The sequence below is a fragment of the Hemitrygon akajei genome, chromosome 29, assembly GCF_048418815.1.
Source record: "Hemitrygon akajei chromosome 29, sHemAka1.3, whole genome shotgun sequence".
Taxonomy (NCBI): Eukaryota; Metazoa; Chordata; class Chondrichthyes; order Myliobatiformes; family Dasyatidae; genus Hemitrygon; species Hemitrygon akajei.
Window position 1 is genome coordinate 3,307,323 of NC_133152.1, and position 23,329 is coordinate 3,330,651.

General features: G+C 46.5%; 1 protein-coding gene across 6 annotated transcripts in view; it reads left to right on the forward strand.

The window, feature by feature from the left end:
* hspg2 (heparan sulfate proteoglycan 2) overlaps positions 1-23,329 on the forward strand; it is a 528,874-nt gene that overhangs the window by 407,534 nt on the left and 98,011 nt on the right. For 4 of the 6 annotated variants that reach the window (XM_073031647.1, XM_073031648.1, XM_073031650.1 and 1 more), the window contains 8 exons: positions 1,047-1,198; positions 1,294-1,417; positions 3,160-3,308; positions 4,787-4,916; positions 5,859-6,010; positions 7,589-7,718; positions 12,166-12,306; positions 18,031-18,165. In XM_073031647.1, coding sequence (XP_072887748.1) covers positions 1,047-1,198; positions 1,294-1,417; positions 3,160-3,308; positions 4,787-4,916; positions 5,859-6,010; positions 7,589-7,718; positions 12,166-12,306; positions 18,031-18,165 — 1,113 coding nt within the window. The remainder of the gene's footprint in view (positions 1-1,046; positions 1,199-1,293; positions 1,418-3,159; positions 3,309-4,786; positions 4,917-5,858; positions 6,011-7,588; positions 7,719-12,165; positions 12,307-18,030; positions 18,166-23,329) is intronic. The other 2 variants (XM_073031651.1, XM_073031652.1) reach the window with 1 other exon arrangement.

A 23,329-nucleotide genomic window follows, 5' to 3' on the forward strand; every position in this document is an offset into this window, starting at 1 on the left:
TTTTAATATCCTGACCTAGTGGTGGTTCAACTCAAAACTAGGGTTCCACACCTTTTTTTTTTAGCCCATCCAGGGACACCAAAATATGTTGACCATTCACCAATGGAACTAGGTTAGGAAACTCACAAGGCAACTCTGAATTGAAGCGAACACTTTTTATTGTCTCTGTACAAGCAACAATGTAACCATGTTGACCCAACCATGAGATCTACTCTCCTCTTCATATCAATACTCACTCAGAATATTTTTCCAATTTATAACACCAAACTAGGGATCTCCTGTTGGCCAGATGATTGGTCCTTCTTCTCCTAGCCCCTGGCATGGGAGTTTTTCTTTTGATAATGAATCTTCAAATTTATCTCTACTTGAAGCCTCTGCTTTTACATTAATTCTTTACTAGTTCAAATGTTGCCTTTCACTTTATTGGCTGTGGGTCATCTGACTGACTTACAACACCTTTTTGGCTCTGGTCCAAGCCAGCATCCATTTATTGTCGCCTTCTACAGGTCACAACTGGTAATTTATGGCTCTTTATGGCCCTTTATTTTAAATCAATAATCAGCTCGAATCACTCAGGGCAGACACAGACCCCACCAATCACAAACCTGCATGTTATAGCTAACCAAAGAACATCTCACAAATAACTTCTTATTTGGAAATTATCTCTAGTCCAGCAAATTACCTAGGGCATCATTTAGTCTGCTTTAAACATTGATCAAGCCAGGCAACTTCAGTTCACAAAATGGAGGATGCAGAGCAGCTTCACAAAATGGCAACCTATATTCCTTTGACCTCATAACAAGAACTAAGACAATAGGTTTGTCTGCTTCTACTGTCATTGACCCATTTGTGTTTGTCAGTTTCTTCCATATTTTAACTCCTCCATGGCCAACAGTATTGTGGCCTAGATTGAGTCAGCCATGATTTTATTGATTGGCGAGCAAGTTTGAGGGGTTGATTTGCAGACTCTTCCTGTGTAACTAACAAAAGCTATATCATACACTTTTGAATCTGCTTGACTCATTCTCATCTCCACCCTCCCACAGCAGAAAGTCGGCCCCCGACTGTGATGGATTACCCCTCTCCCACCTCTGTAACCGAGGGAGAAATGGTGGAGTTGCGTTGCCAGGTCACAGGACATCCACAGCCCAGGATCACGTGGTACCGGACGGGCACCCCTCTAACTAGCAATCACCAGGTAGGGAACAAACTCTGCTCTGTATTTCTGAGAACTCGACCCAGTCTAACCCAGTGTGAATGACAGAGGCTGTGATTTTCCTCTTATTGCTTCAGGTGCAGGGTCCCGTGCTGCGCATCCTTCACATGACTCCCGCAGACGTTGGGGATTACATCTGCCGCGCTGAAAATGTCCTTGGAATGCAGGAGGTCAGATTCTCCGTCTCCATCACTTTGACAAGTATGTTACCTGTTATTCTCCAAAATTTTTGATTTGCACCAACTGTTATTGACCTTATAACCAAGTTCTGACTGCATCTGTGCTCAGCTTTAAATGTTGTGAACCAAGTTTCAGAGGTCTTTGAAGAGACAATTTAATAGAGTGCTATAGAAAGAAGGAGCCCACCTCATAGATTAATTAAAGCAATATTTAAGGAGAGAAATATTTCAAATCTGTGCCCATTATTTGACCTATGTTCACTACAACCACCAGGGTCCTGAGTCCACGTGGAGTGCTTCATTCACCACTACACTGTATGGATTCTACGACAAACAATCACTGACAAAGACTCTTTACAGCCCTTATTCTCAGTATTACTTTTTATTTGCATATTGGCTGTTTGTCAATATTTGTTCATATACACTTTTTCCATAAAACTATTGTATTCCCTTTTTTTCTGAATGGCTGCAATATGATAGGAGAGGAGGAGGTTTGAGCCTCCTACCTGGTGACATAAGCATTGATTTCTTCTTCTGGTCATTTTTTTTTCTTTTCCCTTCCCCCTTTACTCTTTTTCTATTCCCCACTCTGGTCTCTTACCACTTCTCACTCGCCTATCACCTCCCCCTGGTGCCCCTCTTTCTTCCCTTTTTCCCAGTGTCCACTCTCCTCTCTTCTCCTATCATTTCCTCCTTCTCTAGCCCTTGACTTTTTCCACTCACCTATCACCTTCTAAGTTGTTCCCCTTCCCTTCCCCCACCTTTTTATTCTGGCATATTTCCCCCTTCCTTCCAGTCCTGTTGAGGGGTCTTGGCCCAAAATGTCAACTGTTTATTCACTTTCATAGATACCGCCAACCTGCTGAGTTCCTCCAGCATTGTGTGTGTGTGTGTGTGTGTGTGTTCTGGATTTCTAGCAGCTGCAAAAACTCTTGTGTTTATGACATTGTTAGTAAATTTACTTCGTACTTTGAATGCGGTGAGAGTAGAATTAGTGGGAGAAGAGGACTGCTGTTGAGGCTGCATAGATTCCATGGACTAAACTACTTCCTACATTGTAAAGAAATGTGGAATACTTTGGACAAGTGACAGTTGATAAGTGAGGAAATGAGTTAGAATTTCATGCTTTCTTATTTCCTACAGTTTTGCTCTTTGAGGAGGGTATCATATCCATCCCCAAACCTTAGAAATATTCAGAACTGTGGAATTGAAATAAAAAGTCCAAAAATAAAAAAAGTTAATTGAATATTTTAGAAAAAATTGCCTGTAATAATGTAAGTTATCAGAAACGTTAATGCCAACATAAATAAATGCTGGGGGATTCTCAGCAAGTTCAGTTTCCTCCTGGATGAGAACACTAACAGATTCGCAGACTGCACCTACAGCAAGTCTAAGATCCCTGTTTCGATGCACATCCTCTACAATTCCTAACTGAATCTGCAAGAGTAAAGTATGACCTTTCAACTCACAGTAGGTTCAGCCCTTGCTTTTTTAGGATTTGAGGTTTTTCATGTGAGCATGTTAACCCTTCCCTCGCATGGCTTGTTTGCAGGTGCAAAGCTCAGAGCAGTGACTGAAGGTGAAAAGTACACGGATGGATGCTGTTGTATTTAGATAGTAGATGTTCGAGCCAGGAGGGATAAAAATTGTCCATGATGAAGCCAAGAAGTGTATCTGCACTTCAATTGGATCCAGCTTCACTGCTGTCTTTTTTTGGTATATTTTTCCATTAAATTCCTCTTCTGCTCTCCACCCTCACCACAGTACATGGAACAGCTCCCAAAGTGAGGGTTTACTCCTCTCCTGACAAAGTAACAGTTGGAGAAATGCTGGAGTTACACTGCCAGGCCACTGGACAACCGGAACCCAGGGTCACATGGTACAGGACGGGTGGTCTAACAACCAATCACCAGGTAAATCAAGGTTGTGAGTGACAGTGAGCTTCCTCTTCAGATGTTATTTAATCCAAATCCGAATGTGTGGGATTTATAGTTCGTTATTTCATGGTAGAATGAAGGAACTTGTTGAAGAAAGATCCAAGTGGGATTGTGTTCGATCTTCAAGTGATGAGATGGTTGTTATTCTGTGGCAGATAATGTATTGAAATGTTGGAGAAGGGAGGGATGCTGATATGTGTTACAGACTTGCACTTACAGTGAAAGGGGGTAAGGTCAAAAGAGATATGCAGGGCAAGTTTTTTTTGCACAGAGTGGTGGGTGTCTTGAATGTGCTGCCAGGTGTGGTGACAGAGGCAAATAAGATACAGGCATTTGTGTCTCCTGGCACATGAATGCACAGGAAATGGAGGGATATCAGCACTATGTAGGCAGAAGGGATTAGTTAAACTATTTAATTAGTTAGCACAACGAGATGGGCCAAAGAGCATGTTGCTGCACTGTGCTTGTTCTATGTACTTCATGGAATTAACGCAGGAAGAAGGCAACCACCAGGTTGTAACTGGAGGCAACAGCTACAATGGCAGAGAGTGTGTGTTGGGGGAGGGGATGAGAGGACCTGTCATGGAGATCAAGTGACAGGGTCAAGGCAGAACCACATTATTTCCTACAATGGTGCTTGTAGCAACCTGTGGTGGAGCATTTATGCGGGCAATAATAGTAACCTTCAACTTGGGGTCTGTTCTTTGCTGTGAGCACACAACAGTGCTGAGCCCTTGGCTGACAGCCTTAACAACACAGAGGAGAAACCCTTCTTAGGAGTTTAGAAGAATCTTTTTCATGATCTTTTTGCAACACCGAAGATGCCAAGGGGTGTTGATAGAGTAGATGTTGAGTTTGTTCCATGAGTGGAAAGGTCTTGGAATAGGGAAAATAGTAACAAAGTAAGGGACAAACATTTAAAATGAAGGTGCATAGGAAATTCTTCTCATTCTCTAATTTTCCTGGAATTCTCTACTCCAGAGTGGGGTGGAGGCCAGATGCCAGAGAACTGGATAAATACTTGGAAGATGAGCACTTGAGGAATTGGCACAGGGTAGATAATCAGGATGGATAGCAGGGATGGTCTGAGAGGCTGAATGTCCTCTTCTGCTCCTGTAAGGCCCTTTTGAATTTTCTGATTCAAGTTACCACTGCCAAATAAGGCAAGCCAAGTAATTATTTTGCTTCCCTTTAAACTTTAGCCACCTATTGACTTTTGGATTATCTCTGGATGCATTTGTTTGCTTCTGGAGTGGTATCTAATTATTAATATTTGAGTGCTGAATACAGAGGAAGAGGACTTGGTCTTTTAAAGCACAGTGCAACAGTGTGTTGCTGCAATCTCCATTTGGGACCAATGTAAACGATAAACAAATCAGCCTTGTGTATTGAGGTGCCCAGCACATGCATGGGCACTGGACCCAGTGTGAGTGATTTTTCTCTTGCTGCTTCAGGTGCAGGGTCCCGTGCTGCGCATCCTTCGCGTGAGTCCCGCTGACACCGGAGATTACATCTGCCGTGCCGAAAACGCCCTTGGAATGCAGGAGGTCAAATTCTCCGTCTCGGTCAGCTCCACACCATCCTGTACGTAATCTGTCACTCTAGTCACGTGTGCTTGGCAAGGTCCTTTGATCTCACCACTCTTAATGTAACATAGGGAATGAATAGCTGTTTCAGCTTCTGGCCCTTGTGTTCATTTCCCTGCCTTTACTGACATATTGGGCAGTGCAGTTAAGGTTACATTAATTCTCCACACTCTGCTGCCGTATTGGATGTAACAGCCATCATAAATGTATGATGTATTACTTGTACATAAATGTATTACTTGGCATCATAAGTATAATGCCATCAAATTTTTAGGTCTCAGTATTTGCTTATAGACACTGGATCACAATTGCATTCCTGAAATTTAAGCAGAATTAAATGAAAATACTTTTGCTCAAAGGAGAGCAACGTTTTTAGACCTGACATGTCAGCTGGGTAGTAGAGACCAACAAATGCAAGATGTTTGCTTAAAACCAATTTTGGGGAGTTGTAATTAAGCATTTGTGATTTTTATTAAAAAAAAGAGGAATTTTAAAAACAAAGACTTTTTAAAAAAAAACTTTAATTTCATTTAGTATCATCTAAGAACTTTGCACTTAGCCAGAAAATGGTTAGTTTCAGTTTACCATGGTTACAAGAAGGAGAGCAATTTCTTGGCGCTGTGTTTCTGCCAGTCACTCAGAGAGTTGACCTGAAAATGGAAGGTTCCTCTTTAATCCATGGTCCTGATATGCAAACCTTTTGCTGAATTTAAGTTCTACCTAGTTCAGTGTTGGCAGATGTCAACAGAGCATTGAAGTATGAGATGGTCCAGAGGTGATAAATTTAACAAATACAATTTGAAACATCGATGCTATGGGCCAGCCCTTACTTTGGCACCAAACGCTGTTGGTTATGTTGACCTCATTCAGTTCAGTTCAGCCAATGAGAGTGTCTGATTTTTCCAAATTTTGATAACTCTTCTGAATCTCTTCTCTACAGACTATGAAGGTCCACCGATAGTGAGAGAGCAGCCCACGCCCACCTCAGTAAGAGAAGGAGGCATGCTGGAGTTACATTGCCAGATCACAGGGCAGCCAGAGCCCATGATCACATGGTACAAGTTGACAGGTCCTCTCACCGATAGACATCAGGTATGAAATTGTGACAACCTGCACTATACCTTTGGATTATTATCAGAGACATAAACAGAACATCCAACCCACAATTTGCTCAGAGTCCCCTCCTCTGGTCAATCCCATGTGGTGCCCCTGGTGACCAACCATGCATTCACACACTCCAACATCTGGCCTCAACTTCAAATGGTGGCAATGAGCTCTGAATTCCATTTATTCTGAAAGAATGTGCAAATAACAGCATTTCATTGTCAAGGAAGATGAGATTTTATTTTAATTGGAGTTCTGCAAATTGAAAATTAAAACAAGTGAAATAAGGCAAAATATCAACAAATAACTTAATAGTGAAATGTGAATCAGTACAATCATACCTTATAAATAACAAAAGCTTTTGAAACCTGTTGTTCTTTTGTTAAGTTCTCCGGATGAATTTTGTAGTTTAGTATTCCATAGATTCTTGTACCACTTGTGACTGTGACAGAATTAAGTGGGAAAGCTGTGTTAGTGTGATTCCACTCATTGAACAGTGAGCAATACTTGTGCTGTTGCTGCTCTCCAACCAGACAGCACAGGAACTTGCCTTGTTTCACTCTGAAACAAATGCCGAATGTTAGAAGATTGAGGTACAATGCAGTGTAGAGATGAACATACCCCTCTGAACTGATGGTGAAGAGCTCTGAACAATTATTTCTTTATTTAATATTGAAACATAGAAAACCTACAGCACAATACAGGCCCTTCAGCCCACAAAGCTGTGCCAAACATGTCCCTACCTTAGAAATTACTAGGGTTACCCATAGCCCTCTATTTTTGTAAGCTCCATGTACCGACCCAGGAGTCTCTTAAAAGACCTGATTGTATCCGCCTCCACCACCATCGCCGGCAGCCCATTCCACACACTCACCACTCTCTGCATAAAAAAATTACCCTGACATCTCCTCTGTACCTACTTCCAAGCACCTTAAAGCTGTGCCCTCTTGTGCTAGCCATTTCAGCCCTGGGAAATAGCCTCTGACTATCCACACGATCAATGCCTTTCATCATCTTATACACCTCTATCAGGTCACCTCTCATCCTCTGCCACTCCAAGGAGAAAAGGCCGAGTTCACTCAACCTATTCTCATAAGGCATGCTCCCCAATCCAGGCAACATCTTTGTAAATCTCTGCACCCTTTCTATGGCTTCCACATCCTTCCTGTAGTGAGGTGACCAGAATTGAGCACAGTACTCCCAAGTGGGGTCTGACCAGGGTCCAATATAGCTGCAACATTACCTCTCGGCTCCTAATCTCAATCCCATGATTGATGAAGGCCAATGCACCGTATGCCTTCTTAACCACAGAGTCATCCTGCACAGCAGCTTTGAGTGTCCCATGGACTCAGATCCCAAGATTCCTCTGATCCTCTACACTGCCAAGAGTCTTAACATTAATGCTATATTCTGCCAACATATTTGACCTACCAAAATGAACCACCTCAAACTTATCTGCATAACAACCCAGTACTCAGAAACTGTTGGCGCCATTCAGTGGGAGTGTGTTTGTTGCAAAGGCAGCTCAGTGTGGCAAACCCTTGTGCTTTTCCTTCTGGTGAACAGGTGGAGGGGTCGGTACTGCGGATTCTGCAGGTGACTCCTGAAGATGTTGGGGATTACGTCTGCCGTGCTGAAAACATCTTTGGAATGGAACAACTGACGTTTCCAGTCTTGCTCATCTCCACCTCATCCAGTACGTAACCTAATCATTGCTCTTTCACCTTTGCTTGATTTGTCACCTCTTGATTTCACCATTTTTATTGTTTGGCCCTGTTTCGGGCTAAATGGGAAGCAGAGTTTACTGTTGTTAAGCAGAGTTTCATCACAGACAGTGATTTGTTGTTGCGAATAGACTTCACAAACCACACCCCCCCCACCCAAAAAGCACATCAAAACCAAATCAGTAGTGTTGGATTGTAGTTACTTTGAAGAGCACAGAATGTGTTATAAAATATTCTCATCAAAGTCCAGTAACTTCGCAATATGGAGAGGTTTATAACAGCTGACACAGGAGCAAACTACAATTACTTTTATCATGGGATGCACAGCTTTAAATGATTGTAAAGGTTAGAGTTTTACTTAGGGACTGGAAGGGGTTTAATTAAAGATTCAAAATGAATTGGAAACCAGTTACTCACAGATCTGTAGAATCATAGAGGTGTAATACGGAGGTCATTCATTTCAAGAAGTTTGTGTTGGCCAGGACTGCAAATGCTTTACCACCGGTTACTATAGGCCGTCTCACTTACAAAGGTTTATGCCCATATGTATCTGGATTCCTTTACTTTTCTCGCACACCTTTTAAAACTGATCCATTAGCCATGTCTATTCTTTTACTCATTGTACATCACTCCACCAATTTCCTGCCATCCTCCTTGCTATTTGCTGTACTTTCTCATCTGCCATGTCATTTGCAAAATTTTGAAATTTTACCTTGTACACCCAAGTTTTAAGTAACTAACAGATATAAAAAGATAAGCAATGCCAGTGATGGCTGGAGAACGCACCACCATCTACCTAGTGGCGTCCAGTTGAAGGGCCACAACCCAGAACTTCAGTTGTCTATTTCCATAGGAACAGAAATAGGCCACCACGTCATCATGGCTGATTCCTTTCCCTCTCAGCCCTAATCTCCTGCCTTCTACCCGTTTCTCTTCTAGCCCTGACCAATCAAGAATCTATCAACCTCTCCCTTAAATATACATAAAGACTTGGCCTCCACAGCTCCCTGTGACAACAAGTTACACAGATTCACCACTCTCTAGCTGAAAGCATTCCTCCTCATCTCCATTCTAAAAGGACGCCCCTTTATTTGGAGGCTGTGTCCTCTTGTTTTTGACTCTCTCACCGTAGGAAACATCCTCTCCACCTACACAAGGCCTTTCACTATTCAATAGGTTTCAATGAGGTCACCCATCATTCCTATAAATTCTAGTGAATACAGGTCAAGAACTATGAAATGCTCTTCATATAATAAGCCATTCAATCTTGAAATAATTTTTGTGAACCTCCTTTGAACCCTCTCCAGTTTCAGCACATCCATTCTGAGATACGGAGCCCAAACCTGCTCACAATACTCTAAGTGAGGCCTCACCTGTGCTTTATAAGGTTTCAACATTACATTCTTGCTTTTATATTCTAGTTCTCTTGAAATGAATGCTAACATTGCATTTGCCTCCCTCACCACAGTCTCAACTTGCAAATTAACCTTTAGGGAATCTTGCACAAGGACTCCAAAGTTCCTTTCTGTTTCAGTTTTTTATATATTCTCTCCAATCAGAAAACAGTCAACTATTTTATTTATTCTACCAAAGTGCATGACCATACACTTCCCAACACTATATTCCATATGTTATTTCTTTGTCTATTCTCCTAATTTCTCAAGGTCCTTCTGAAGAAGACCGGAGGGGGTGGGATGAAGCTAAGAGCTGGAAAGGTGATTGGCGAAAGTGATACAGAGCTGGAGAAGGGAAAGGATCATGATCATTTTGCATTTTCCCCCTCCCCCCACTACTTTCAAATCTCTTACTATCTTTCCTTTCAGTTAGTCCTGACGAAGGGTCTCGGCCCGAAATGTCGACAGCGCTTCTCCCTACAGATGCTGCCTGGCCTGCTGTGTTCCACCAGCATTTTGTGTGAATTCTGTCAACCAAATCATTGACATATAACGTAAAATGAATCATTCCCAATACAGACCCCTGTGGAACGCCACTAGTCACAGGCAGCCAACCAGAAAAGGCTCCCTTTATTCCCATCTTTGTCTCCTACCAATCAGCTACTGCTATGTCCATGCCAGAATATTTACTGAGCTCATAGCTTGCCAAACAGCCTCATGTGTGGCACCTTGTCAAAGGCCTTCTGAAAATCCAAGTACACAACGTCAACCAATTCTCTATCTATCCTGCTTGTTATTTCTTCAGAACATTCCAACAGGTATATCGGGCAAGATTTTCCCTGAAGGTTAACTTGCAGGTTGAGTGAGTGGTAAGGAAGGCATTTGCAATGTTAGCATTCATTTCAAGTGGACTAGAATATAGAAGCAAGAGTGTAATGCTGATGCATTGGTTGGACTGCACTTGAAGTATTGTGAGCAGTTTTGGGCCCTTTACCTGAGAAAAGATGTGCTGGCATTGGAGGAGGTTCATGGATAGAAGATTATGGCAGGAGGCAAAAAGTGGGATAAAGGGGGCATTTTCTGATTGGCTGCCGGTGACTCATGGTGTTCCGCTGGGGTCATTATTAAGACCGCCTCTTTTTACATTATATGTTAGTGATTTGAATGATGGAATTGATGGCTCTGTGGCCAAGTTTGCAGATGATACAAAGATAGGTGGAGAATGAGAATGATTCTGGGAATCAAAGGATTAATGTAGAACATAGAAAACCTACAGCACAATACAGGCCCTTTGGCTCACAGAGCTGTGTTGAACATGTCCTTACCTGAGAAATTACCTAGGGTTACCCATGTATGAGGAGCATTTGATGGCTCTGACCCTGTACCCACTGGAGTTCAGAAGAAAGGGAATGGATCTGATTGAAACTTAGCGAATATTAAAATACCTAGAATAGATGTGGAGAGGGTGTTTCTTATAGTGGCTAAGTCTAGGACCAAAGAGCACAGCCTCATTATAGAGGGGCATCCATTTAAAAAAAAGATGAGGAGGCATTTCTTGAGCCAGAGGATGATAAATCTATGGAGTTCATGCCCACTTCAGCTGTGGCTAAGTCATTGAATATATTTAAATTGGAGATTGTTTAGACAGGGCATCAAAGGTTATGGAGTATGGGATTGAGAGGGATAATAATCTAGCCATTTTGAAGGATGGTGGAGCAAACTCGATGGGCTCCTATGACTTTTGGTCTTATTATGATATTGAAATAGTAAGTAAGGGAGGCACAGTGATGCGGCTGATAGAATTGCTGGGTTCAACCATGAGTTTCATCTCATATCTCAAAGTCTTGCTAGTTGCTAGGTTAACTAACCATTGTAAATTGCTCCGTGATAGGTTGTTGAGCAATGGATGGGGATGGTAAGCACGTGGGATAAAAAAGTCAAGGGGGAAATGCATAAGGGGATCCAAATTGGAGACATGACATACCTTCTTCCGTGATGTAAAGAAAAGAATACAAAGGTATTAACTCACATATTGACGACATTTGAATTACCAAGGCATCGGAGGCAATGGATCTAATAATGCATGTCAGTGGGACCAGTGTCATGCTGCAGCAGCTGATATGAATGTGGTAGAATGCAATGCTTCTGCTCTGTATAGCACCATGATTGTGTTTGCCAGGGAAGCAACTGTGACAAAACAAATAAGCAACATGTGCACACATTTTTACCTGGAGGGAATTATCATGATCTTTAACCTGGTGCTTCAGAAGCTAGGGGAAGCAGGTTCAGTCGTAAAATTCAGAAGGGAATATGATAAATATATGAAGAGAAAACTGGGCAGGGCATTTGGGTAAGAACAGGGATGGGGGAAGGGGTAGTCGTGGTTTATTATATGACTCAGCTTTAGAGTTAAAGAGACTTCTGTCTGAAAGTAATGGACCCGAACTTCATCAGACTGGAAAAAGTGATTTGGTTGCATTTCTCGTTGCTACTTGTAGATTTTGCCGGCTGTCGCTTGGCCACAGATTTTCCAATTCATTACTCAGTAGCCCAGGTGCATTTGTCATGACGTGGAGATGGAAATTCATCATCTTTCCAGTACGGAGAGTTTGTAAATTTTCATTAAACTCCAGCAGTTAGCATATAGAGTTTCAGGCTACATCAACACAGAAACACACCCTTTAGCTCATTTATCCATGCTGACTTTGCTTCTGCATAGTCCTCTCTACCTGCACCAGGACCAAACCCTCTTTCCCCTTCCCATCCATGTACCTATGTTCTTTACCTCTTAGACGTTACAGTTCATCCCATATCTACCATTTCTGCTGGTAACTCATTCCATGCTTGCACCATTCTCTGAGTAAAGAAGCTCCCCCTCAGATTCCTTTTAAGCATTTCACCTTTTACTCTAAACCTATGGCTTCTAGTTCTGGTCTCATCCAACTTCAGGAGGAAAAGCCTGCATGCATTCACCCTATTTATACCCCTCATAACTAACTTTATATTTTTATGTATTGTGTTGTAGGGGACCAGTTACCTGTTATAATGTCTGGGCCACGGGATGTTACAGATATTGAAGGCAATGATGTGACCCTTAATTGTCAAGTTTCGGAGGGAGCTCGGCCATTCACGATAGAGTGGAAAACTCCTCATCAACGCCAACCAGGTACATGTCTTCTTTCCCAGCAGAGTTCTGTTAGAAGCAGATCAGTACTGGAATTAAATGCAAAATGTTTCATCTTTGAGGGGCAGGGTTAGAGGTGTTGATAGCAGTAACTGTTGGGGCATTGCCGTTGCTGGCCCTGAAACTACAGGCATCACATGAAGATCACCACCTTGTTCCTGTACTAACATGGCTCAGAGACTGAAATGACCACCATGAACCATTGATGTTCAATCTGCTATTAGAAAAGGAGGTGGGCATTGCTTGGAATATATTTATGTGGGTACCCTTTACCAAAGGCCATTTGATTGCAGTTTTCAACAGTAAAAGTGTGAAATACTGGAAATACTTTGGAGGTTGATTTGAAATGTTAACTGTGCTCTCAGTTCACAGGTACTGCCTAAACTGCTGAATACTTCCAACAAGTTTGGTTTTATTTCAAATTGATAGCTTCTGCAGTATTTTGCTCTTCATTTAACATAAACTCGGTGGCCACTTTATTGAGTACCTCCTGTATCTAGTAAAGTGGCCAATGAGCGTATGTTTGTGGTCTTCTGCTGCTGTAGATAATCTGCTTCCAAGTTGTTTGTTCAGAGATGCTCTTTTGCACACCACTGTTGTAACGTGTGGTTATTTGAGTTACTGTCACCTTCCTGTCGGATTGAACCAGTCTGGCCATTCTCCTCTGACCGCTCTCATTAACAAAGTGCCCACAGAATTGCCACTCACTGGATGTATTTTGTTTCTCGCACCATTCTCTATAAACTCTAGAGACTGTTGTGCATGAAAATCCCAGGAGATCAGTACTTTCTGAGATTCTTTAACCACCCTGTCTGATACCAACAGTCATTTCATGGTCAAAGTCACTTAGATCCCATTTCTTGCCCATTCTGATGTTTGGTCTGAACAACTGAACCTCTTGACCATGTCTGCAATCATTAACAAGCAGGTGATTAACATGCAATAATGAGCAGGTATACCTAATAAAGTAGCCAATGAATGTGTAATTCCATAATTAACACACACAAATATATTATAATATTCCATTCCTATTGCATCAATTACACCATATTCAGTCTCAGTTTGTTTCATTATGCACTGAGGTCCAGTGAGTAAATGAAACCTAGTTTAAAATTACCCATTTTATTTATGATTATGGAGACACAGGTGGGGAGTTCAGGGAGGGTTTTATGCATTCTCTCCTTTTTGCTGAGTGTGAGAATTCCCTAAGGTGCCAAATCCTAAAGCACTGGGTGCCTTCTGTGCATTAGTCAGTGGCAACAGAAATTAATAAAATTTAAGTGGAATCAATGACCAAACCTCATTGGAAATAATGCTTGTCTATAAGCAGTGGGCACTGTCATTTCCCTCGTATCCTCTGCTATTCCTTTAACCACACATTACATTCTAAATAGTAGACAAGAACACAGAAGGAGGTGAGAAAATTGGTGCAGGAGCAAGGCCAACTGGTCCCTCTAGCTGCCCCATAGTCAATCTGACTGTGACAGATCTGGCCCAGGCCTCATCTCCTTTATTCTGCCAGTACCTTATAACCAACTCATCCTTTCAAAACATATCTACATAAGATAGAAAGGAAATCTTACCTTATCCTTAAATCCCTCCAGTTGTGCAGCTCCACAGATTTCCAGAGATTCCCCATCACCTGCAGACGGGTGGGTGCAACCATGTTGGATTTGTGTTGGCTGTAATGGAATCTTGTCATTCTGAAGGATGATTCCCGCGTGACTGAATCCCGATGGGCTAGTCAGCAAACCAGTACTTTCCTTCTTTGGAAAGTATTTTTCGACAAAACTGTGATACAGATCTTTGTGTTGTGACTAACAACAGGTTGGGTCCCAGGGGACTTAAGAGTAGCCAGTGTTGTCCAAGAAAGGGAATGGAGGTAAGCTAGGTAACTGCAGGCCAGTGAGTGTTGAGTCAGTGGTAGGGAAACTATTGGAAAGGATGCTGAGTGATAAGGTATCTGCACATTTGGCCCACTGGTAAATGGTTGAGGATCTTGATGAGGTTAAGGCTGCAGATATTATCTACATGCATTTTAGTAAAGCATCCACTAAGGTTTTTCATAGTAAGTTGACTCTGAGATGCAGATGCATGGAATCTAGGGTGAAAAGCAAGTTTGAAGTCAGAACTAGATAACCCATAAAAGAAAGAGAGTAGAGGGTGGAAGATTATTATTCTGGCTGGGTGTTCCTGACCAATGGTGTTATTGAATTGAATTGTCTTTATTTCTTACATCCTTCACATACTTGAGGAGTAAAAATCTTTACGTTACGTCTCCATCGAAATGTGCAATGTGCAATCAAAGTAATTTATAATAAATAAAGCAGTCAGTGTAATATAGAGTACACTCAAATCAGCGTGAGTTCATCAGCCTGACGGCCTGGTGGAAGAAGCTGTCCCGGAGCCTGTTGGTCCTGGCTTTTATGCTACGGTACCACTTCCTGGAGGATAGCAGCTGGAATAGATTGTGGTTGGGATGGTTTGGGTCACCAGTGATCCTACAGGCTCTTTTTACACACCTGTCCTTGTAAATGTCCTGACTGTTGGGAAGTTCACAACTACAGATGCGCTGGGCTGTCTGCACCACTCTCTGCAGAGTCCTGTGATTAAGGGAGGTACAGTTCCCATACCAGGCAGTGATGCAGCCAGTCAGGATGCTCTCAATTGTGCCCCTGTAGAGAGTTCTTAGGATTTGGGGCCCATACCAAACTTCCTCAACCGTCTGAGGTGGAAGAGGCGCTGTTGTGCCTTTTTCACCAAAAAGCTGGTGTGTACAGACCACGTGAGGCCCTCAGTGATGTGGATGCTGAGGAACTTGAAGCTGTTTACCCTCTCAACCCCAGATCCATTGATGTCAATAGGGGTTAGTCCGTCTCCATTGCTCCTGTAAACCATAACCAGCTCCTTTGTTTTTGTGACACTGAGGGAGAGATTGTTTTCTTGACACCACTGTGTCAGTGTGCTGACTTCTTCCCTGTAGGCCTTTCTCAGTAAAGAAAGGTGTTGGGACCTCTGGGTTTATTTTTGTGATTATACAGACAGACAGACAGACATACTTTATTGATCCCGGGGGAAATTGGGTTTCGTTACAGTCGCATCAACCAAGAATTGTGTAGAAATATAGCAATATAAAACCATAAATAATAATAAGTAAATTATGCCAAGTGGAAATTAGTCCAGGACCAGCCTATTGGCTCAGGGTGTCTGACACTGTGAGGGAGGAGTTGTAAAGTTTGATAGCCACAGGCAGGAATGACTTCCTATGACGCTCAGTGTTGCATCTCGGTGGAATGAGGCTCTGGCTGAATGTACTCCTGTACCTAACCAGCACATTATGGAGTGGATGGTAGACATTGTCCAAGATGGCATGCAACTTGGACAGCATCCTCTTTTCAGACACCACCATCAGAGAGTCCAGTTCCACCCCCACAACGTCACTGGCCTTACGAATGAGTTTGTTGATTCTGTTGGTGTCTGCTACCCTCAGCCTGCTGCCCCAGCACACAACAGCAAACATGATAGCACTGGCCACCACAGACTCATTGGACATCCTCAGCATCATCCAGCAGATGTTAAAGGACCTCAGACTCCTCAGGAAATAGAGACAGCTCTGACCCTTCTTGTAGACAGCTTCAGTGTTCTTTGACCAGTCCAGATTATTGTCAATTCGTATCCCCAGGTATTTGCAATCCTCCACCATGTCCACACTGACCCCTTGGATGGAAACTGGTGTCACCGGTGCCTTAATCCTCCTCAGGTCCACCACCAGCTCCTTAGTCTTTTTCACATTAACCTGCAGATGATTCTGCTCACACCATGTGACAAAGTTTCCCACCGTAGCCCTGTACTCAGCCTCATCTCCCTTGCTGATGCATCCAACTATGGCAGAGTCATCAGAAAACTTCTGAAGATGGCAAGACTCTGTGCAGTAGTTGAAGTCCGAGGTGTAGATGGTGAAGGAAAAGGGAGACAGGACAGTCCCCTGTGGAGCCCCAGTGCTGCTGACCACTCTGTCTGACACACAGTGTTGCAAGCACACGTACTGTGGTCTACCAGTCAGGTAATCAATAATCCATGACACCAGGGAAGCATCCACCTGCATCATTGTCAGCTTCTCACCCAGCAGAGCAGGGCAAATGGTGTTGAACACACTGGAGAAGTCAAAAAACATGACCCTCACAGTGCTCGCCAGCTGATGGCATCCTCAACTCCTAGTCGGGGCTGGTAGGCAAACTGGAGGGGGTCTAAGTGTGACCTAACCATAGGCCACACTTATATATATAAAATAATTGTTTGAAACTGCAGATTAGTAGGTTTTATGGATGACACCAAGACAGGTGTCATGGACAGTGTAAGGAGCTATCAGAGAATACTGTTACAGATAGGCAGAGAAGAGTTAGATGGAGTTTAATTCAGGCAAGTGTGAAGTTGAGAGGTCAAAGAAAAAGAGAACGTATACAGTTGATGGTAGACCAATTAGTAGCATTGCGATACAGAGAGATTTTGGGATCTAGGTGCGTAGTTCACTGGAAGTAGCTATGTGAGTGGATAAGGTGGTGAAGGTGTTTAGCATTGGGAAGGCTGCTGAGTATAAGATTAAGGAGAGTCATACTGCGTCTATATAAAATTATAGCTAAACTGTGTTTGGAGTACCGTGTGCAGTTGTGCTCACCACATTATAGGAAGAGTGCAGATCACTGCTGCTTGGATTGGATGATATGAGCTACAAGAAGACAAACTTGGGTTTTTCTCCCTGGAGCATCAGAGGCTGATGGGAAACTGGACAGGGGTTTTTTTTAATTATGGGAGATATAGATGGGGTACAATCTAAATCTGTTCCGCAGGATAGAAATATCAAAGCCAGGGGATGTATTTTTATGGCTAGATGGAGGAAGTTTAAAGACTAGGTGAGGGGCAAGCTCTTTACACAGAGAGTGGTGGGAGCCTGAAAGGGTTACTCGGGGTAATAGTGTAAGCAGGCAGGTTGGTGGAGTTTGAGCCTTTCAGATAGACAGTGAATATGAAGGGACATGATGATACACAGGAGAAGGACATTTAATATAAATTGACATCAAGTGTGGCATGTCATGGGCCGAATGGCCTTTCCAATGCTATACTCTATGTTCTAATGTCAGGATTGTGTTCCATTCAGTATAACCTATTTCAATGGAGAGAAAGTTATCCACAACTTTGATTTCCACTCCAGCAAACTTTATAAGTGTTCCTTCAGGTTTGAAATGCAGTTATGGTATGAATTTTGATCAGTGATATTGAGATGTTTGATGTCTACGTATATTTTCCTTGCCTACTGAAATTTGCGAAATGGTTTATTATGAGTTTTGGTACTGTGAGGTCCAAAGAATGAAAACTAACCGAAGGTATAGTGTTGGAGCTGAAGGACGAGCTTTTAATATTAGTAATGTAAAGTGGTTTAGTTATAATTATTTTTATGAAGAGTAGAAACTGCTGTAGCTTATCATGAGAGACCCTGTTGTTTTGCTCTGGCTTCAAACAAACCAACTACATTGATCTCAGATTTCTGGCAGCTGAAAGGGGACTTTGATAAATTGTTAGCCATCACCTTGCTATTTTGCTTAACTACTTGGAAACAATTAGAGTACTAATGCGCACAGCACAAGGAAAGTTTGAAGCAATGTAATACTATATGAAATGAACATCTCTCCTGTTTGCCTGGTGTTTCAGACAATATGAAGATCAGTGGTGATGGCTCTGTCATAACCATCAGTAGGATTAGCCAACAAGACCAAGGCCAGTACAAGTGTGTGGCTCGCAATCGGTTTGGGTCAGCATTCAGAATAACGACTCTGATCGTACAAGGTACAAAGCTGTAAGACTATTGTAAAGCTGTAAGCTTCATTTATCCATTTATCTCTGCAATTTGTCAACAGTTTTCTTGGCACAACAACGATGCCTGTTTTTGATGTGCCTGCTTTCTAGTTTTAGTGTGAGCTTGGGCTGATTTGTGGTTTTCTCTAGCTTGTGTCAGGATTGGTGGATGTCACTGCATTGCTGTGCTGACAGCTGCTGCTCTATGGCGCCTCTTTTTCAGTAAGATGCAAAGCCAAGGAGATGTCTACTGTCTTAGTTCAAAACAGGGCCCCAGGCTCCTTGAGGGGGTAAAGGTTTGCACTCCCACCTGGGTCCAACCACATTTATCCCCACTCATTTCCGCTAAAATATCTACATTAGTTGAAGAAATGGATCATGTGCTTTCCAGCATATATGACGATATATGAAGAAGGTGGCAGAGTTTGTCATTGAAACGTCGGTCATAATCGATACCTGTACCCGGCTTGAAACCCAAGTAAAGTTTAACTATATTAGTTATTTATCTCATTCTAGTGTTTGCAACCACATTGTACATATTATCAGGGGCCTTTTCCGTACCCTGTTGCAGAGAATAGTCCTGTGGTATTTGGGGCATCCTGCAAATTGAAAATATGTGTAACATACCTCTACCTCTACTGCCTGTCAACTGCCAGCTCACAACATCCCCCCTCCTCCACCCACCTACCCCCTCACCTTCCAGCTCACAACATCCCCCCCTCCTCCACCCACCTACCCCCTCACCTGCCAGCTCACAACATCCCCCTCCTCCACCCACCTACCCCTCACCTGCCAGTTCATAACATCCCCACCCTCCACCCACCTACCCCTCACCTGCCAGCTCACAACATCCCCCCTCCTCCACCCACCTACCCCTCACCTGCCAGCTCACATCCCCCCTCCTCCACCCACCTACCCCCTCACCTGCCAGCTCACAACATCCCCCTCCTCCACCCACCTACCCCTCACCTGCCAGTTCATAACATCCCCCCTCTTCCACCCACCTACCCCCTCACCTGCCAGCTCACAACATCCCCCCTCCTCCACCCACCTACCCCTCACCTGCCAGCTCACAACATCCCCCCTCCTCCACCCACCTACCCCTCACCTGCCAGCTCACAACATCCCCCCTCTTCCACCCACCTACCAGCTCACAACATCCCCCCTCTTCCACCCACCTACCCCTCACCTACCAGCTCACAACATCCCCCCTCCTCCACCCACCTACCCCTCACCTGCCAGCTCACAACATCCCCCCTCCTCCACCCACCTACCCCTCACCTGCCAGCTCACAACATCCCCCCTCTTCCACCCACCTACCCCCTCACCTGCCAGCTCACAACATCCCCCTCCTCCACCCACCTACCCCTCACCTGCCAGCTCACAACATCCCCCTCCTCCACCCACCTACCCCTCACCTGCCAGCTCACAACATCCCCCCTCCTCCACCCACCTACCCCCTCACCTGCCAGCTCACAACATCCCCCCTCTTCCACCCACCTACCCCCTCACCTGCCAGCTCACAACATCCCCCCTCTTCCACCCACCTACCCCTCACCTGCCAGCTCACAACATCCCCCCTCTTCCACCCACCTACCCCCTCACCTGCCAGCTCACAACATCCCCCTCCTCCACCCACCTACCCCCTCACCTGCCAGCTCACAACATCCCCCCTCCTCCACCCACCTACCCCTCACCTGCCAGCTCACAACATCCCCCTCCTCCACCCACCTACCCCCTCACCTGCCAGCTCACAACATCCCCCCTCCTCCACCCACCTACCCCTCACCTGCCAGTTCATAACATCCCCCTCTTCCACCCACCTACCCCCTCACCTGCCAGCTCACAACATCCCCCCTCCTCCACCCACCTACCCCCTCACCTGCCAGCTCACAACATACCCCCTCCTCCACCCACCTACCCCCTCACCTGCCAGCTCACAACATCCCCCCTCCTCCACCCACCTACCCCTCACCTGCCAGTTCATAACATCCCCCCTCTTCCACCCACCTACCCCCTCACCTGCCAGCTCACAACATCCCCCTCCTCCACCCACCTACCCCCTCACCTGCCAGCTCACAACATCCCCCCTCTTCCACCCACCTACCCCCTCACCTGCCAGCTCACAACATCCCCCCTCCTCCACCCACCTACCCCCTCACCTGCCAGCTCACAACATACCCCCTCCTCCACCCACCTACCCCCTCACCTGCCAGCTCACAACATCCCCCCTCCTCCACCCACCTACCCCTCACCTGCCAGTTCATAACATCCCCCCTCTTCCACCCACCTACCCCCTCACCTGCCAGCTCACAACATCCCCCTCCTCCACCCACCTACCCCCTCACCTGCCAGCTCACAACATCCCCCCTCTTCCACCCACCTACCCCCTCACCTGCCAGCTCACAACATCCCCCCTCCTCCACCCACCTACCCCCTCACCTGCCAGCTCACAACATCCCCCCTCCTCCACCCACCTACCCCCTCACCTGCCAGCTCACAACATCCCCCCTCCTCCACCCACCTACCCCTCACCTGCCAGCTCACAACATCCCCCTCCTCCACCCACCTACCCCTCACCTGCCAGCTCACAACATCCCCCCTCCTCCACCCACCTACCCCCTCACCTGCCAGCTCACAACATCCCCCCTCCTCCACCCACCTACCCCTCACCTGCCAGTTCATAACATCCCCCCTCCTCCACCCACCTACCCCCTCACCTGCCAGCTCACAACATCCCCCTCCTCCACCCTCCTACCCCCTCACCTGCCAGCTCACAACATCCCCCTCCTCCACCCAACTACCCCTCACCTACCAGCTCACAACATCCCCCCTCCTCCACCCACCTACCCCCTCACCTGCCAGCTCACAACATCCCCCCTCCTCCACCCACCTACCCCTCACCTGCCAGCTCACAACATCCCCCCTCCTCCACCCACCTACCCCTCACCTGCCAGCTCACAACATCCCCCCTCTTCCACCCACCTACCCCTCACCTGCCAGCTCACAACATCCCCCCTCCTCCACCCACCTACCCCCTCACCTGCCAGCTCACAACATCCCCCCTCTTCCACCCACCTACCCCCTCACCTGCCAGTTCATAACATCCCCCTCTTCCACCCACCTACCCCCTCACCTGCCAGCTCACAACATCCCCCCTCCTCCACCCACCTACCCCCTCACCTGCCAGCTCACAACATCCCCCCTCTTCCACCCACCTACCCCCTCACCTGCCAGTTCATAACATCCCCCTCTTCCACCCACCTACCCCCTCACCTGCCAGCTCACAACATCCCCCCTCCTCCACCCACCTACCCCTCACCTGCCAGCTCATAACATCCCCCCTCCTCCACCCACCTACCCCCTCACCTGCCAGTTCACAACATCCCCCCTCCTCCACCCACCTACCCCTCACCTGCCAGCTCACAACATCCCCCCTCCTCCACCCACCTACCCCCTCACCTGCCAGCTCACAACATCCCCCCTCTTCCACCCACCTACCCCCTCACCTGCCAGTTCATAACATCCCCCTCTTCCACCCACCTACCCCCTCACCTGCCAGCTCACAACATCCCCCCTCCTCCACCCACCTACCCCTCACCTGCCAGCTCACAACATCCCCCCTCCTCCACCCACCTACCCCCTCACCTGCCAGCTCACAACATCCCCCCTCTTCCACCCACCTACCCCCTCACCTGCCAGTTCATAACATCCCCCTCTTCCACCCACCTACCCCCTCACCTGCCAGCTCACAACATCCCCCCTCCTCCACCCACCTACCAGCTCACAACATCCCCCCTCCTCCACCCACCTACCCCCTCACCTACCAGCTCACAACATCCCCCCTCCTCCACCCACCTACCCCTCACCTACCAGCTCACAACATCCCCCCTCTTCCACCCACCTACCCCCTCACCTGCCAGTTCATAACATCCCCCCTCTTCCACCCACCTACCCCCTCACCTGCCAGCTCACAACATCCCCCCTCCTCCACCCACCTACCCCTCACCTACCAGCTCACAACATCCCCCTCCTCCACCCACCTACCCCCTCACCTGCCAGCTCACAACATCCCCCTCCTCCACCCACCTACCCCTCACCTGCCAGCTCACATCCCCCCTCCTCCACCCACCTACCCCCTCACCTGCCAGCTCACAACATCCCCCCTCTTCCACCCACCTACCCCTCACCTGCCAGCTCACAACATCCCCCCTCTTCCACCCACCTACCCCCTCACCTGCCAGTTCATAACATCCCCCCTCTTCCACCCACCTACCCCCTCACCTGCCAGCTCACAACATCCCCCCTCCTCCACCCACCTACCCCTCACCTACCAGCTCACAACATCCCCCCTCTTCCACCCACCTACCCCCTCACCTACCAGTTCATAACATCCCCCCTCTTCCACCCACCTACCCCCTCACCTGCCAGCTCACAACATCCCCCCTCCTCCACCCACCTACCCCCTCACCTACCAGCTCACAACATCCCCCCTCCTCCACCCACCTACCCCTCACCTGCCAGCTCACAACATCCCCCCTCCTCCACCCACCTACCCCCTCACCTACCAGCTCACAACATCCCCCCTCCTCCACCCACCTACCCCTCACCTGCCAGCTCACAACATCCCCCCTCTTCCACCCACCTACCCCCTCACCTGCCAGCTCACAACATCCCCCCTCCTCCACCCACCTACCCCTCACCTGCCAGCTCACAACATCCCCCCTCCTCCACCCACCTACCCCTCACCTGCCAGCTCACAACATCCCCCCTCTTCCACCCACCTACCCCCTCACATGCCAGCTCACAACATCCCCCCTCTTCCACCCACCTACCCCCTCACCTACCAGCTCACAACATCCCCCCTCTTCCACCCACCTACCCCCTCACCTGCCATCGGTTTCACCCCCCACCCCCAGATACGCTGCCTGACCTACTGAATTCTCCCAGCATTATGTATTTATTTAGCAATGCACATGGAGTCGGTCCTTCCAGCCCTTCGAACTGTGACAACCCTGACAAACCCAATTAACCACTGCCTAATCACAGACAATTTACAATGACCAACGAGCCTACCCGGTACGAATTTGGACTGTGTGGAGGGAGGGTGGTATCTGGACGAGCCGGGGGAAACACGCATTCCATGGGCAGGATG